General features: G+C 61.3%; 1 protein-coding gene across 1 annotated transcript; it reads right to left on the minus strand.

The window, feature by feature from the left end:
- Window positions 1-2,397: 2,397 nt before the first annotated feature.
- LOC131812191 (NUT family member 2G-like) lies at window positions 2,398-10,399 on the minus strand. The gene is made up of 8 exons (XM_059141307.1): window positions 9,653-10,399; window positions 8,707-8,849; window positions 6,767-7,466; window positions 5,739-5,867; window positions 5,199-5,338; window positions 4,448-4,743; window positions 3,640-3,756; window positions 2,398-3,276 (listed from the first exon to the last, which is right to left on the minus strand). The coding sequence occupies exons 2-8, from the start codon at window positions 8,720-8,722 to the stop codon at window positions 2,512-2,514; spliced, it is 2,163 nt and encodes a 720-aa protein (XP_058997290.1). The 5' UTR covers window positions 8,723-8,849; window positions 9,653-10,399; the 3' UTR covers window positions 2,398-2,511.
- Between the last annotated feature and the right edge of the window lie 1,728 nt (window positions 10,400-12,127).

Below are 12,127 nucleotides of genomic sequence, written 5' to 3' on the forward strand. Positions count from 1 at the left end.
GGATCTGACTTTCAGAGACCCAGGGAGGATGGCAGAAGGAACCCTCAGACAGCACAGCGTAACCCCAAGATATTTTACGAAAATGAGCACCAAGGGCCCAGGTGTGCACAGGCATACCAGAGGAAACAGGCCGTCAGAACTCAGGGAGTCATGTCCGGGGCATTCCCAGTGGATGTGCCGGGTGGCGGGGGCCCCTGCCCGCTTGTCTGGGGGAGGGTCCCACCAACAACTACGCCAGGGGGCCGACAAGTGGGGACTATCCAAGCCCAGACTCTCCAGAGCAGACATGTGAGCAGGAATGGCTCCAGCTCGCCCCACTGTCTGTCTGAACACGCAGCCCCCACACTGTCCTTCTTGGCCAGAGCCTCCTATGACACCTGCGTCCAGGGACAGTGGATGATGAATGGAGGCGTGGACACAGGCAGAGCCTGCCCTGCCCATTATCAGCCGCCGGGCGAGCGCCATGTGTGGGGGCACTGGGGCGCCCTGGCCAGGATCCCACAAGCTGGCTGCTCTCCTCTTCCCGCCCAGCGCACCGCAGCCTGTGGGACCCACGCATCTCTGAATGAAGAGCAAACGTGCAGGCACGGAAGGGTGGCCACGGGAGCCCGAGCTTCCCGGGTGCCCTCCGAAGGCACAGCATTGTCATCAGTGGTGATAGGAATGCTCCTGTATCCAAGGGATTCCCCAGAACTCCAGGCCCCCACTGCTGGATCTCATCCTAGGGGAGCACGAGGAGGCTCTGCAGCCAAACGCGCAAGGCTGACTGACAGGGCCGCCCCGGTCCCCAGGCCGCCCAGAGCCCACGGTGCTCTCGGGAAAGCGTGAGCCTGGCTTCCTGCAGGCTCTATGGAGACCCAGCGAGCTGACTGGGACCTGCCCCACTGGACAGGGCAGAGCAGAGCTGGGCCTGCTCTGGGTGAGCACCAGGACTTCCCCAGGGATGACCTGGTCCTCACCGCAGATTCGTCCTCACTTCCTGGGAGCTCCCTCCTGACTCGGCCCCACCACACCGTCCCCGCAGGCTGTCACCTCTCCTAAGTGTTTCTGTGGCGAGGAAGGTTGGGGGCCATAAAAATCTGGAATGTTTCTCCACTTAATTTCCTTCCCGCAGCACAGACTTTGTATTTTCCAAGGAAAAGAGGCAAATCTTCGCGGACACCGTTAGTTCCAGCGCTCACTAAGCGCACACCATGGACAGGGACAAAGCAGGGTGACAGGCACAGGGGCGGCCTCTGTTTGGGTCTGGTTGGACCCCTGAGCCCCTTCCTCTCTGTGAGGCCCAGCTGGACAGGGAGGGGCAGCCGCTGGGGAGTGCGACCACGAGGAAACCTCTGCTTCTGAGGAGCACTCCAGAGCCGCCTGCCTGGAAAGGGAGGAGCCCCTGTGGGGTGGCCTGAGGATTCCGTGCAACGGGACAAGGACACCGGCGTGAGTTCCGTTCTCCACCAAACTCTTTGCTGGGGTCGGGAGGAGGGAAGCAGAGGGCCAGGTGTCCCTTGGACCTGGATGGCCTTGGCCCCATCCTGCGTGCAGGAAAAGCACATCTGGGAGTGCTGAGTGCTGTAGGGGCCTCACCAAACCCGGAAAAGGCACCAGAGTCTAGAACGTGGAGGGCCTGAGTGCTCGCTCCTGGGACCACAGCATCTGGGTGGGACAGGTCTAGGGGCCGGAGGGGACCAGCACTCCCAGTGAGAGGAGGTGCAGGGCAGTTGTGGGGGGCAGCAGGGTCACCTCCCTGCATGGTTGGAGAAGACGGCCCTGTCCAGAAATCCCGCCACGGGACTTGCCGCCTGCGCCACCGCTGTGGTTCCTGTGTGCACACCGTGGCCAGTGCCCCCACCCGCCCTCATTCGTGCCCCGTGTCTATCCTCACTGGGATTGGGAGGATCTCCCACTGGCCCTCCCAGCTCGGTGATCCCGCTGGCACTGGAAGACACTCCTGCTACCACGAGCCCGAGGCCCAGAGCCCATCTCCTCAGGCCCCGCACAGGGAGCCCTGCAGGAGCTGAGGACCCCCCGCCCAGTCGGACCCGTGGCAGAAGCTTCGGGGAGGCAGAGGGAGCTCCGGAAGATGGGGCTGTCTGCGGACTTCATTCTCAAAAACGGTCGTGGTGCAGAGGGCTCCCCATCCCTGGACGTTCAGGGATCCGGATGGTGACGGGAGCCCCAGGAAGCCCCTCAGGCTCTTCCATCCCGTGGGATGGGGAGCCCACACGCCGGTGGCAGCCGACACGCCAGTAGGAAGAAGTGGCCCAGAGCGTTAACGGAAAACTTAACTTTATTCCCCATTTACACACGGTGCCTCAATGGGCTACAGCCACCCCACCCCCACAGTCATGGCCTGCCTGCCTCCCTCCCTCCTTCCCCCTCCCTCCCTCCCTCCCTCCTTCCCCCTCCCTCCCCCCCCTCCCTCCCACAGCCAGGATCAGCACCAGGTTGAGAAGGACCCCCTAGGCTCCTTGGGGGGCCCCGGGGTGTGCCGGCCCTGGAGCGCAGGCCCACTTCTCCCTACTGGCTGCAGTGACGCTTCCTTCTCCTCCCTGTGACCAAGGAGTCACGCCTTCTCTTTGCAGGCTGTGAGGGGTGAACCAGCCCCACAGCCAAGGCCGGCCTCCCAGACACCCTGAGGTTGGCCCCAGGCAGGGGCATCTTTGCCACAGAGGCAGGACCCTCACACAGAGCCCGCTTCCTGGACTTTGTAGCTGGGGCGGTGGCCGGACCGAGGCCTATTCTCTGAGGAGAGGGGGCCCGTGGAGCCCCCTGCGGCCCCCAACCGCCAGGGCTGGGGATGACTGAGGCAGGAGCGGGACTCTGGGAGAGCCTCCAGGGCAGCAGCCTGTGCTGAGAGGCCAGGAGGAAGGCCAGGCTGGGGAGCTCCTCCTCGTCCTCACTGGACCCATCCACCAGCCCTCGAGTGTCCCTAGCAGGAGGGGCCTCTCTGAGAAGCGGGGCATCTCTGGGGCCCGGTCCAGGGGCGGCACACCTTTGCCCCTCCGGAGGGGCGGGGACCCGTCGGGCCCTGGGTGCAGGGGCCTCCTGTCGTCCGGGACAGAGAGCAAAGGCTCCGGGCCCCGACAATTGTTTCTGTGCTCGGCCATGCCTCTGAAGGTCTTGGCCGTCGGTGTCTGCTGGGCAGGCTTTGTCGCTGACCCCCAGCCCCATCCCGGGACCGGTCTCGTGCTCAGCACTGGGGCCCGACCGGGCCGCGCAGAGACGTGGCGGTGCCTGCACACCCTCCTCCGTATTCAAGGCCGCCAGTCTTTTCTCCACCAGCTGAGGAAAGAGGGGACAGTGACTGGCCAGCATAGGCCAGTGAGACGGGGGCATGGGCCGGTGGCACCGGGGGAGGCAGGGAGGGTGACCCACGAGGCTGTGGCTCTGCTGACATCCCCCTAGTCCCTCCCTCCCTCCCGTCCCAGGCTGCCCATCTTCCGTTCCCATTCTCTGCTCTGTGGCCCCCCGACGCTGGCCTCCCCGGTGCTGTGATTCACAAGAAGCAAAGGGGGACAGAGTCATGTGGGTCTCTGTTTTGGGTCCCCTCCTCGGGCTCACCTGGGACCCCACTCCCTCCCCCTGCATCGCCTGGGTCCCCTGCATCCCGCAGCTTGCCTGGAGCCCGTCCTTCCCCGGGCTCACCTCTGCGGGGCTGAGCCCTTCCTCCTGCTCCAGTTTCTCAGCCAGGGCCAGGAGGTCCAGCTGTGGTTCCGAGGACAGCAATTCCGCCAGGAAGCTGGGGTGGATGACTGCCTCCACCTGGGACAGAGGAAAGCGGCTGGGGCCAGACTTGGCAGGGAGCCCCCTGTGAGCCAGGAGGGTCAGCAGGAAATGCGGAAAAGTGAAGACACACCCATCCTTCTCCAGACGGTGGGAGAAGTTTTCACGATACAGTCACTGGCCTCTCTCTCTCTCTCTCTCTCTCACACACACACACAGACATGCATGTGTGCAGACACACACACATTCACACATGTGTGTACACAGAGAGACAAAACCTGGACATGCACACAGACACACCCCCCCCAAAACATACGTGCACTCTCAGACACCAAAGGACATACCCCTAGGCCGACACACACGTGAGCGGACACACAGGACCACATGCAGACATACACAAAGACATCCACACAAGGCACAAATGCACACGCACAGGCCTCTATGCGCACACGCATGGGTATGCACATGCACAAACACACACGAACACACAAACACGATGCTTGGGCATGTGGGCACACACGTCCACGTGTGTACGCACACCTGCGCACACAGCAGTATACACACATGCCTGCACGCACGTGGCAAGTACACAAGGATGCACGCACACATGCGCACACAGCCCGGGAACAAGGAAAGCGCTTAATGCCAAAGGCCTGGGCTCAGCCCCAAACTGGGCGTTGGAGTGCCAGTCCCTGGAATCTTCCAGACACCAGGCTGCGGGCCAGCGCACCTTGGTGATGAAGTCTTCCTGGGAACACAGCTCGTCAATGTAGCTCAGGAGACCCGGGTCCGGGGAGGTCGCGGCCTCGTCCTGCTGTGGCTCCTTTCCGTCCTCTCCCCATTCACCTGCCGGGCCCCCCGGGGCTGAGCGGCCAGGCCCCAGCAGCCCCTCCATGATGTCCACGTACTCTCTCACAGCCTCTGCAGGGATCTCCTTGGGCGCCTTGGTCTGCCGGCGCCGCGGGGGTCGGTGTGGCTGCAGGCGGGAGGGCTGGGCCCTGGAACCCGCCTTCCTGGGAACGCACGCTGAGGCAGAGCGAGAAGGAGGGAGGAGGCGTGAGCGGCTCGGGCAGAGCATCGGGAGGGCAGTGTTAGGGGGACACTGATGTCCCTGGGGGCTGGGTCAGGGCCACCGGAAGCTATGGGCACCGTGGGACTGGCAGAGCGGGGAGGAGGAGTGTCTCACAGCCAGCCACGTGGGCAAGGGCGGACCCCCTGATCCTCCAGGGGTCTCCCCACAGCCCACTTCCCACAGCCCCACTCCCCACTTGGTGCCAGGTCCTCTGACAGGCGTGGGGCGAGGAGTCAAGAAATTCACCAGGTCAATACCCGTCCTGACAAAGGGCAGCTGAGACCCCCGGCTGATCTGGTCAAACGACCAATGTCCCCTTGTGGGAGCAGACACGACCCAGGGACAGAGGCCTTTCCCTGGCCCCCACAGCCATTGGCCACCCGCGGTCATGGGGATGTGGGGGCCTTACCTGGCTGCGGGCCCGCTTCCGCGGCTGGGGTCCCCCGCCGTTCAGGCTTCGGGGGCGCTGGGGGAGGCAGGCCCTGGGCCACCTTCACCCACTGTAACTTCCGCATCTGCATCTCCTCCTCCATCTCGAATTCCATGAACCTGGGGGTGAGGAGGCCCAGGCCGCACTGAGGAGGGGGCCCAGCCCTGGAGCCAGCAGGGCCAGCAGCAGGTCGAGGGACCGGGAGAGGCGGGGCCTTGGAGGGACGGCCGTGGCCCCGGCCACCAAGGAGGAGGCAGGCGGGCTGTCCGGCGCATCGCCTCCACCACCCCCTCAGGGAGTTGAGTCGGAGGGAGTCCGACCCCAGGCGAGGAGGCCTCAGGATCCCCAACCCCGTCCTGAGACCTTCTGGCGGAGCTAGGGGTGGGTCCAGAGCAAGGGAAGGTGGAACCGCCAGGGAGGTGGGGAGGGTGGCCCTCTGGGACAAGCGAGCATCAGCATAGCCAGACCCTGCCCCCGGCCCACTCGCCCAAGAGCCCCGGGCCAGAGAACCTGACTTACTTTCCCGCCATCTCGTAGTAGATCAAGCGGTCAAAGTTGCTTTTGCTCTGCCACTCCTGCACGGCCCGCCGCACTCCCTCTTCCAGCGTCATCTTGGGCTTCAGGCGCGCCAGGGTCCGTAGCACCGGGCTGTAAGGCGTCGGGGTCAGGGGCCGGCTGCAGTCCGGTCACCCCCAGCCTTCCCCGGATCCTCTGGAGCCCGTGTCCCCCACCCAGCATGAACGAGTGCTGGCAGGTGACAGGGGGTGTCGAGGTGTGCAAATCAACCTTCACCACCACCACGGTCACCGCCTCCCACCACACCAGCCCTGGGCTCCGGGCACCAGGCTGACTGTCCACTGACAGGAGCAGGGACGGGGTGGCCTGGGAAGTCAGTCCTTCTGGACTCTGCCTCTTGTAATAATACTTGCGGACATCAAGGTGCCGGGCAATGAGTCCAGCCTCTGCAGGAAATGCCATCACCCCGTGTTCAGGAGGGACCTCAGATGCCAAGGCCAGGCCTGCCCGGTCAGAGCTCCGCAGGAAGGATCCCCCACCCTCACCCCTACACCACCTCTGCTCCCTCCCCTCCAGTTCTGAGGGATCTTCTGGGACAGCGAGGGTGGGGCCCGCACAGGACCTCTGCTGGCCCTGCAAGTCCCAAGTCTCCTCTGCTGGGCTGGTCCCCTGGCCGTGAGATGCCCCAGGCCCGTTATGCATGGAGACCGGATGAGCAAGAGTGCGGCACCCAAACCACAGCCGCTCCTCTGACACCCGGACCCTATCTGCCTGTGAGTCCCCAGCGACTGTCACCGTGATGTCTCTGCGAGGGACAGGTGGGCTGGACAACCCCCCCCCCCACACACACACACACACCGCCCCAGTGCTAGTTGAGATGCGTGACTGAAAGGTGTCCTGGACCGGAAAGTGCCTTCCTAGAGCAGGGTCCCGGCCCCTGACCTTCCTCCCAGCGGCCCTAGATCACTGCCCTGTGTGCGCGCCCCAAGGTGGGCCTGCGTGAGGGCTGAGGGAGAGCCGAGGCCACTCACATGAGAAAGCAGGAGAGAGCTTCTGCGTCGGGGCTGTGCGGGAGGTGCCTCCGGGCCAGCGACTTGAAGCGCTGCCAGCGCCTGAAGTTCTCGTAAACACTCTTGGGGTTACAGGAGTCCTGGGGTGAGGCCGTGTTCCGGCTCCTGGAAGCTCCGTGAGGCTGTGGCCAGGCGTTGACTGGGGGCACGACGGTGGTCAGCTGCGCGACTGGGGGCTGAGCCGGAGGTGGAAGGCTTGGGGCCAAGCCTCCCTTGCCGGCCTGGGAGCCCCCACGGGCCGAGGCAGGCATGCTGGTCTCCACCGCAGAGGCTGTCACGAAGATGGGTGCGGGACACGCAGCACCCCCACCGAGGGCCCCTGGAGCACTCCAGCTGAGGGGGGCTGGAGTGAGGACGATGGTCTGAGTCTGGGGGGTCAGAGAGCACCCCTGTTCTGACCTGACCTGCACAGTGACATTGCAGGTCCCAGTCCCATTAGGGCCAAGGCCAGCCTCTCCTGCCACCAGCGGAGTCCTGGAGAAAGCTGGCAGCACCAGGGGGCCACCAGGAGGGAATGGCTGGGTCAGGAGGGGCGGCGGGTGCTGCCCCCAGAGTGGCCGGTGGGGGGCGCCGGCAGTGGGTGGGGGGAAGGGCCGTGCCATGAAAGCAGACAGGGAGGCTCCCGGGTCCGTGGCCACATGGCGTCCCAGCACTGCAGATGCTGTGGACAGAAGGAAAGGGCCGGATGGGGTCAGAGAATCCGCAGCCGGGAGGGAGGACCCGGGACACCCTTAGTCCCCGGGAGCAGAGCAGTGAATCCCGTGGCTTTGCGTGAGGGGCATCACAGCAAAAGGTGCAGTTTGCCAGTGTCCCAGAGTCATTTCCATGCTCTGGCCTCCCGCAGGGAACTCCCGCCCCCGCCCCTCCCAGCACGTCATCCTGTCTGCCCAGCAGAGGCCGTTGGGCCAGCACTGCCTCTGAGAACCAGCCACGGACCCCCACACACGACTCTCCAGCCTCACGGGCGGCCTCCCAAGACTCGGGTCTGGGTGGAACCCTGACCTGTGGGAAATGGCCTCAGCAGCCTCCCTGGCCGCTGGAGACCTTCTGCAAGGTCCATCCTAGGCACCTGGAGGGGCCCTGTGAACAGACAGCGTCTGAACTGTTCGGGCCCCTCTCCCGCCAGCCTTCCGGTCCTCGAGGCTCCCGGCGAATCCCACCCTCTACTCCCCGGCCCGGCACAACCGAACAAGAACACTTGACCTGGATCTCTGCCAGGACAGCTCCCCCCAAACCCTGCGGTAAGCCCGTCTCAGAACCATCCACACACCCTGGACATAGGGCCAGCCTGGGACAGCAGCCCAGAACACAGGACAAGAGGAAGCAGGTGGGAACTGCGATTCCTCAAGAGGGGAGCGACCCAGAGCAGCTGAAGAGCCCGAACCCTACCTTGAGGCCACCTGGTGCCACGACCCTGCCGAATCCAAGACAAGGCCTATGAGGCCGGGGGGCACGTGGGCTCAGAGTGACCACCGGCCCAGGTCTCGGGCAGGACACGCCATTGCACACTGGGCCGCACACAGTCCCATGGAACGACGTTCTGGCTAAGACCGGCCTGTGCCGCCCTCATGACACACTCCCACCTCTCCCTGCACCGGGCCCAAGGAGGCGTGTGTCCCCGGAGAGAATCGGCGAGACTGCCGCCATCCTTTCTCCCCACACACAGGGCGTTTCCCCCGACAGGGCCCGACCCACCTCCAAGGAGCCCCTGCCCAACGTCCTAGCAGGTTTCTGCAGACTCCCAGCCTCTCAGCCCCCAGGTCGCTGTCCCTGGGGGTCCAGTGCGCTCCCTTCCTCTACCTAACGCCACCCAAGTGCCCCTGGCCGGTGTCACATTTGAATCCCAAGGGCTTCAGGGGTGGCCTGGCCCCTGACACGTCCAACCCAAGCCAAAGACTCACCTCCTTGGAAAGCCATCCGCACAGGCAGAGGACGCTGCCGCCTGGCAGCCTCCACAGTGACAAAAGTCAGGTCCGGGCCCCACACGGTGAGCTGCTGCAGGCGAGACACTCAAGACCCAAGCCAAGGCCAGGAAAGTTTGAATCTAAACAGGGTGAGAATGCATGACCTCATGACATTCTGTGGCGGGGGAGGGGTGGAGGGCCCCTGACCTGGCTGGCGGTGGGGAGACATTCCAAGAGTCAGGCTCTGGTAGGTGGGCCAGAACCCCAAGTTCCTTTCGAAGGATAAAGGGACAGCACAATCAGGGAGCGCCTTTCCAGGCAGTTCAGACACTGTTTTCCAGATTCACCGCATCGCGGTGTGACCCAGTGCTCCTCTGGTTCGATGTTGTATCCCGCAACCTCGGTTTGTGTCCCTCCACCCGCTCTGCTTCCTACTGGCTCTTGACTTATTCAACAGGGGCTGGACTTCCTGTACAAAAGCCAGAACAGATATGCTGATGAGCACATGGGTCCTTAAGGCCACGTGGAAATGAGGGTTTCAAACCAGCTCGGTGTCAGCAGATCCCGTGGGTTTGCTCACACCTCGTTCTCCAGCCTCGGGTGCTCCTGTGCCCAGTGCCCTGCGGAGCTCGGAGCCGAGCAGATCCAGCAGCACCGGCCTTACTAGGGTCCCTTTCTCTGGAAAGCCCCGGTGTCTCACAGAGAGAGTTCGTGCACCCTACCATGCGCGACCAGAAATCACGATGTCCTGTTCCTCGGCGTATTGTGTTGCTGTTTGATATGGATTTCTAACCTCTTTCACTACCTTAGTGGAAACGTTCTAACGAGCAATACCTTTGGTTCAAAGTCACACTGTGCATAGTAGACTGCGCAGGGACGCCTTTTCCTCCCACCTCTTCCTCCTGGCAACCCGGCCCCCTTTCTCCCAGGAACCCAGTGTTACCTTTGTCCTTTAGATCTTTGGAGAGATGGCATTGTGCCTCAAAAAGTAAATGTACGCTCTTCGTTTCTCTGGTTGAACGTTGATACAGGTCCCAAAATGTGTGTGGATATGCACAGTGATTGTTCTTGTCCTGGTAATGCGGCTCCTCTCCTCCTTTCTGGAGGGTGGATGCCCAGAAGAAGTGCTACAGTCCTCCTAAATTCGAAGGGCCCCATCCAATAAGGCTGGCCAATTTTAGCAAATAACAATAATAAACACTCAATTAAATTAGAATCACAGATAAACATGGAATCGACGTTTCCAAGAATTGTGTCCCATAAAATATTTGAGATATACTTTTCTTATATAAAAAAAAAAAAAGATTTAGGGCGCCTGGGTGGCTCAGTGTGTTAAGCTGCTGCCTTCGGCTCAGGTCATGATCTCAGTGTCCTGGGATGGAGCCCCACATCGGGCTCTCTGCTCAGCGGGGAGCCTGCTTCCTCCTCTCTCTCTGCCTGCCTCTCTGTCTACTTGTGATCTCTCTCTGTCAAATAAATAAATAAAATATTTTTAAAAAAAGATTTATTTATTGGGATGCCTGGGTGACTCAGTTGGTTAGGCGGCTTGCTTTCGGCTCAGGTCATGATCCCAGCATCCTGGGATCAAGTCCCGCACCGGGCTCCTTGCTCAGCAGGAAGCCTGCTTCTCTTTCTGCCTCTGTTTGCCACTCTGTCTGCCTGTGCTCACTCCGACAAAAAAAGAAAAAAAAAAAAAGAAAAAAAAAGTTTTATTTATTTATTTGACAGATCACAAGGAGGCAGAGAGGTAGAGAATGAAGAGAGGGGGAAGCAGGCTCCCTAGTGAGCAGAGAGCCCGATGCGGGGCTCGATCCCAGGACCCTGGGATCATGACCTGAAGCAAAGGCAGATGCTTGAACCCACTGAGCCATCCAGGCACCCCTTGATATATACCTTTAATGCAGATTTTTCCCCCTTTACCTAATTTTGCATTTGGGTGGGATTCTGCATTTTATCTGACATCTCTACCAAAAATGTGTAACGTATCCAGTTATTATTAGTCACTTTCCTGTGTGAAAAAGATCTTGGATATGAACACTCCAGAGTGCTATCTTGGCTTCACTGCAGAGCTCATTTGTGTGTACACACACACACACACCCACACACACCCACAGAGTGTCTGCAGGCTCTTGGAAGGATTTGGAATTTGGAAGAGCCATCATATATCAGTGAGTGTCCAGGCTTAGTGGGGGTGAGGACAGGAAGAAGGCATAGGAGATCTTCCCCTTTCTTATTGCAAAGGGGCATAGAAAGACCCGATAGCCCTGGTTTTTTGAGCCGTTACAGTCACTACTCGTGAAAGGGATGTGCCCCTTGAGACCAAGCCTCCTGGGGTATCCACTCCTATCCATTTCCCACTCACACAACCAGCTTCCTCTAAGGGCTGGCCGGCCACTCTGAGCCTGGAAGCCCTGCAATGGGCATGCAAACCGCAGACGCTCGTTCTTTGGAATCCAGGCTCACACTGAATGTGGCCCCATGCACGTGGGAGTCATGGCAGCACCCCCTTTAAAATCTCATGGACTCTTCTCTTCAGGTTTCACGTCAATGTCAGTTTACTGGGAACACCATGATGCCAAGGAGCATTGGTGTTTTCTTTGTGAGAAGAGAGGGCTCTTAGGAAATGGGCCAAGGGTGATGAGGGCTGAGAACTTCAGAGGCCGAAGCCAGACGTCTGGCTAGGGAGACAAGCCCCATTCCCACCGCCAGGACGGCGGAGTTCCTAGGACAGCAGGGTGCTGGGGAAGGAAAGGGAGCTTTAGAACCGTGGCTGCACTCTCTGAACAGGAACTCTTTTTGGTGAAGGCGCTGAAACAGTTCCTTGCCTGGCCGCACGCCCCGCGAAGGAAAGTGGACTCCAAAGTCACAAGGTTCTCGCTCCTGGCTCAGATGTAGGATCTGAAGGAGCCTTCTCGGGGCCACTGATTCAAACCTGGCACTGTGGAAAAAGCATCTCGTCTCAATGCTGCAACCATTTCTGTACCGCTTCCAAATCCTACAGCCCAGGAGCAGATGGAATCAAATTCGCCCAAAGGCAGTTTGGGAAGACGGGTCGTGGCAGGCGGCACCAGAGAGCCTTCGCGGGCTGGTCTCTGAGCCTGCCTGCAGGGACTGCTGAGAGCCAGCCGTCTCTGGACAGGGCTCCCGGGTCGGCGGAAACAGCCCTCCCCTGGCCACGGACTGGAAGGAGATGGGGTGATTGAAGCTTCTTCCAAAAATGTCACAAGGTCAGGGCAGTCCGTCGCCCCTTTTCCCACGCGCACTGAAGTTCTCGGATATTCCAGAAGAGGAGGGAGCCAGAGCCAAGCTGCGGCCATGCCGCCCGCTCCATCACCTGCACCAGGCGCGGTGACCCACGGCGGAAGACGCGCCTTGCGAGGCAAGCTGTGTGGACGCTCCCAGGCACTGAGCAGCGCCG

The sequence above is a fragment of the Mustela lutreola genome, chromosome 12 (assembly GCF_030435805.1).
Source record: "Mustela lutreola isolate mMusLut2 chromosome 12, mMusLut2.pri, whole genome shotgun sequence".
NCBI lineage: Eukaryota > Metazoa > Chordata > Mammalia > Carnivora > Mustelidae > Mustela > Mustela lutreola.

What these genes read in the sequence shown, in the direction of transcription:
- LOC131812191 (XM_059141307.1), bottom strand. An exon ending in GCTCTCTCCTGCTTTCTCAT is followed by an intron (nt 5,868 to 6,766) that starts GTGAGTGGCCTC and finishes GACGCCTTACAG; the next exon opens with CCCGGTGCTACGGACCCTGG. An exon ending in AGGAAGACTTCATCACCAAG is followed by an intron (nt 3,757 to 4,447) that starts GTGCGCTGGCCC and finishes CCTCTGTCCCAG; the next exon opens with GTGGAGGCAGTCATCCACCC.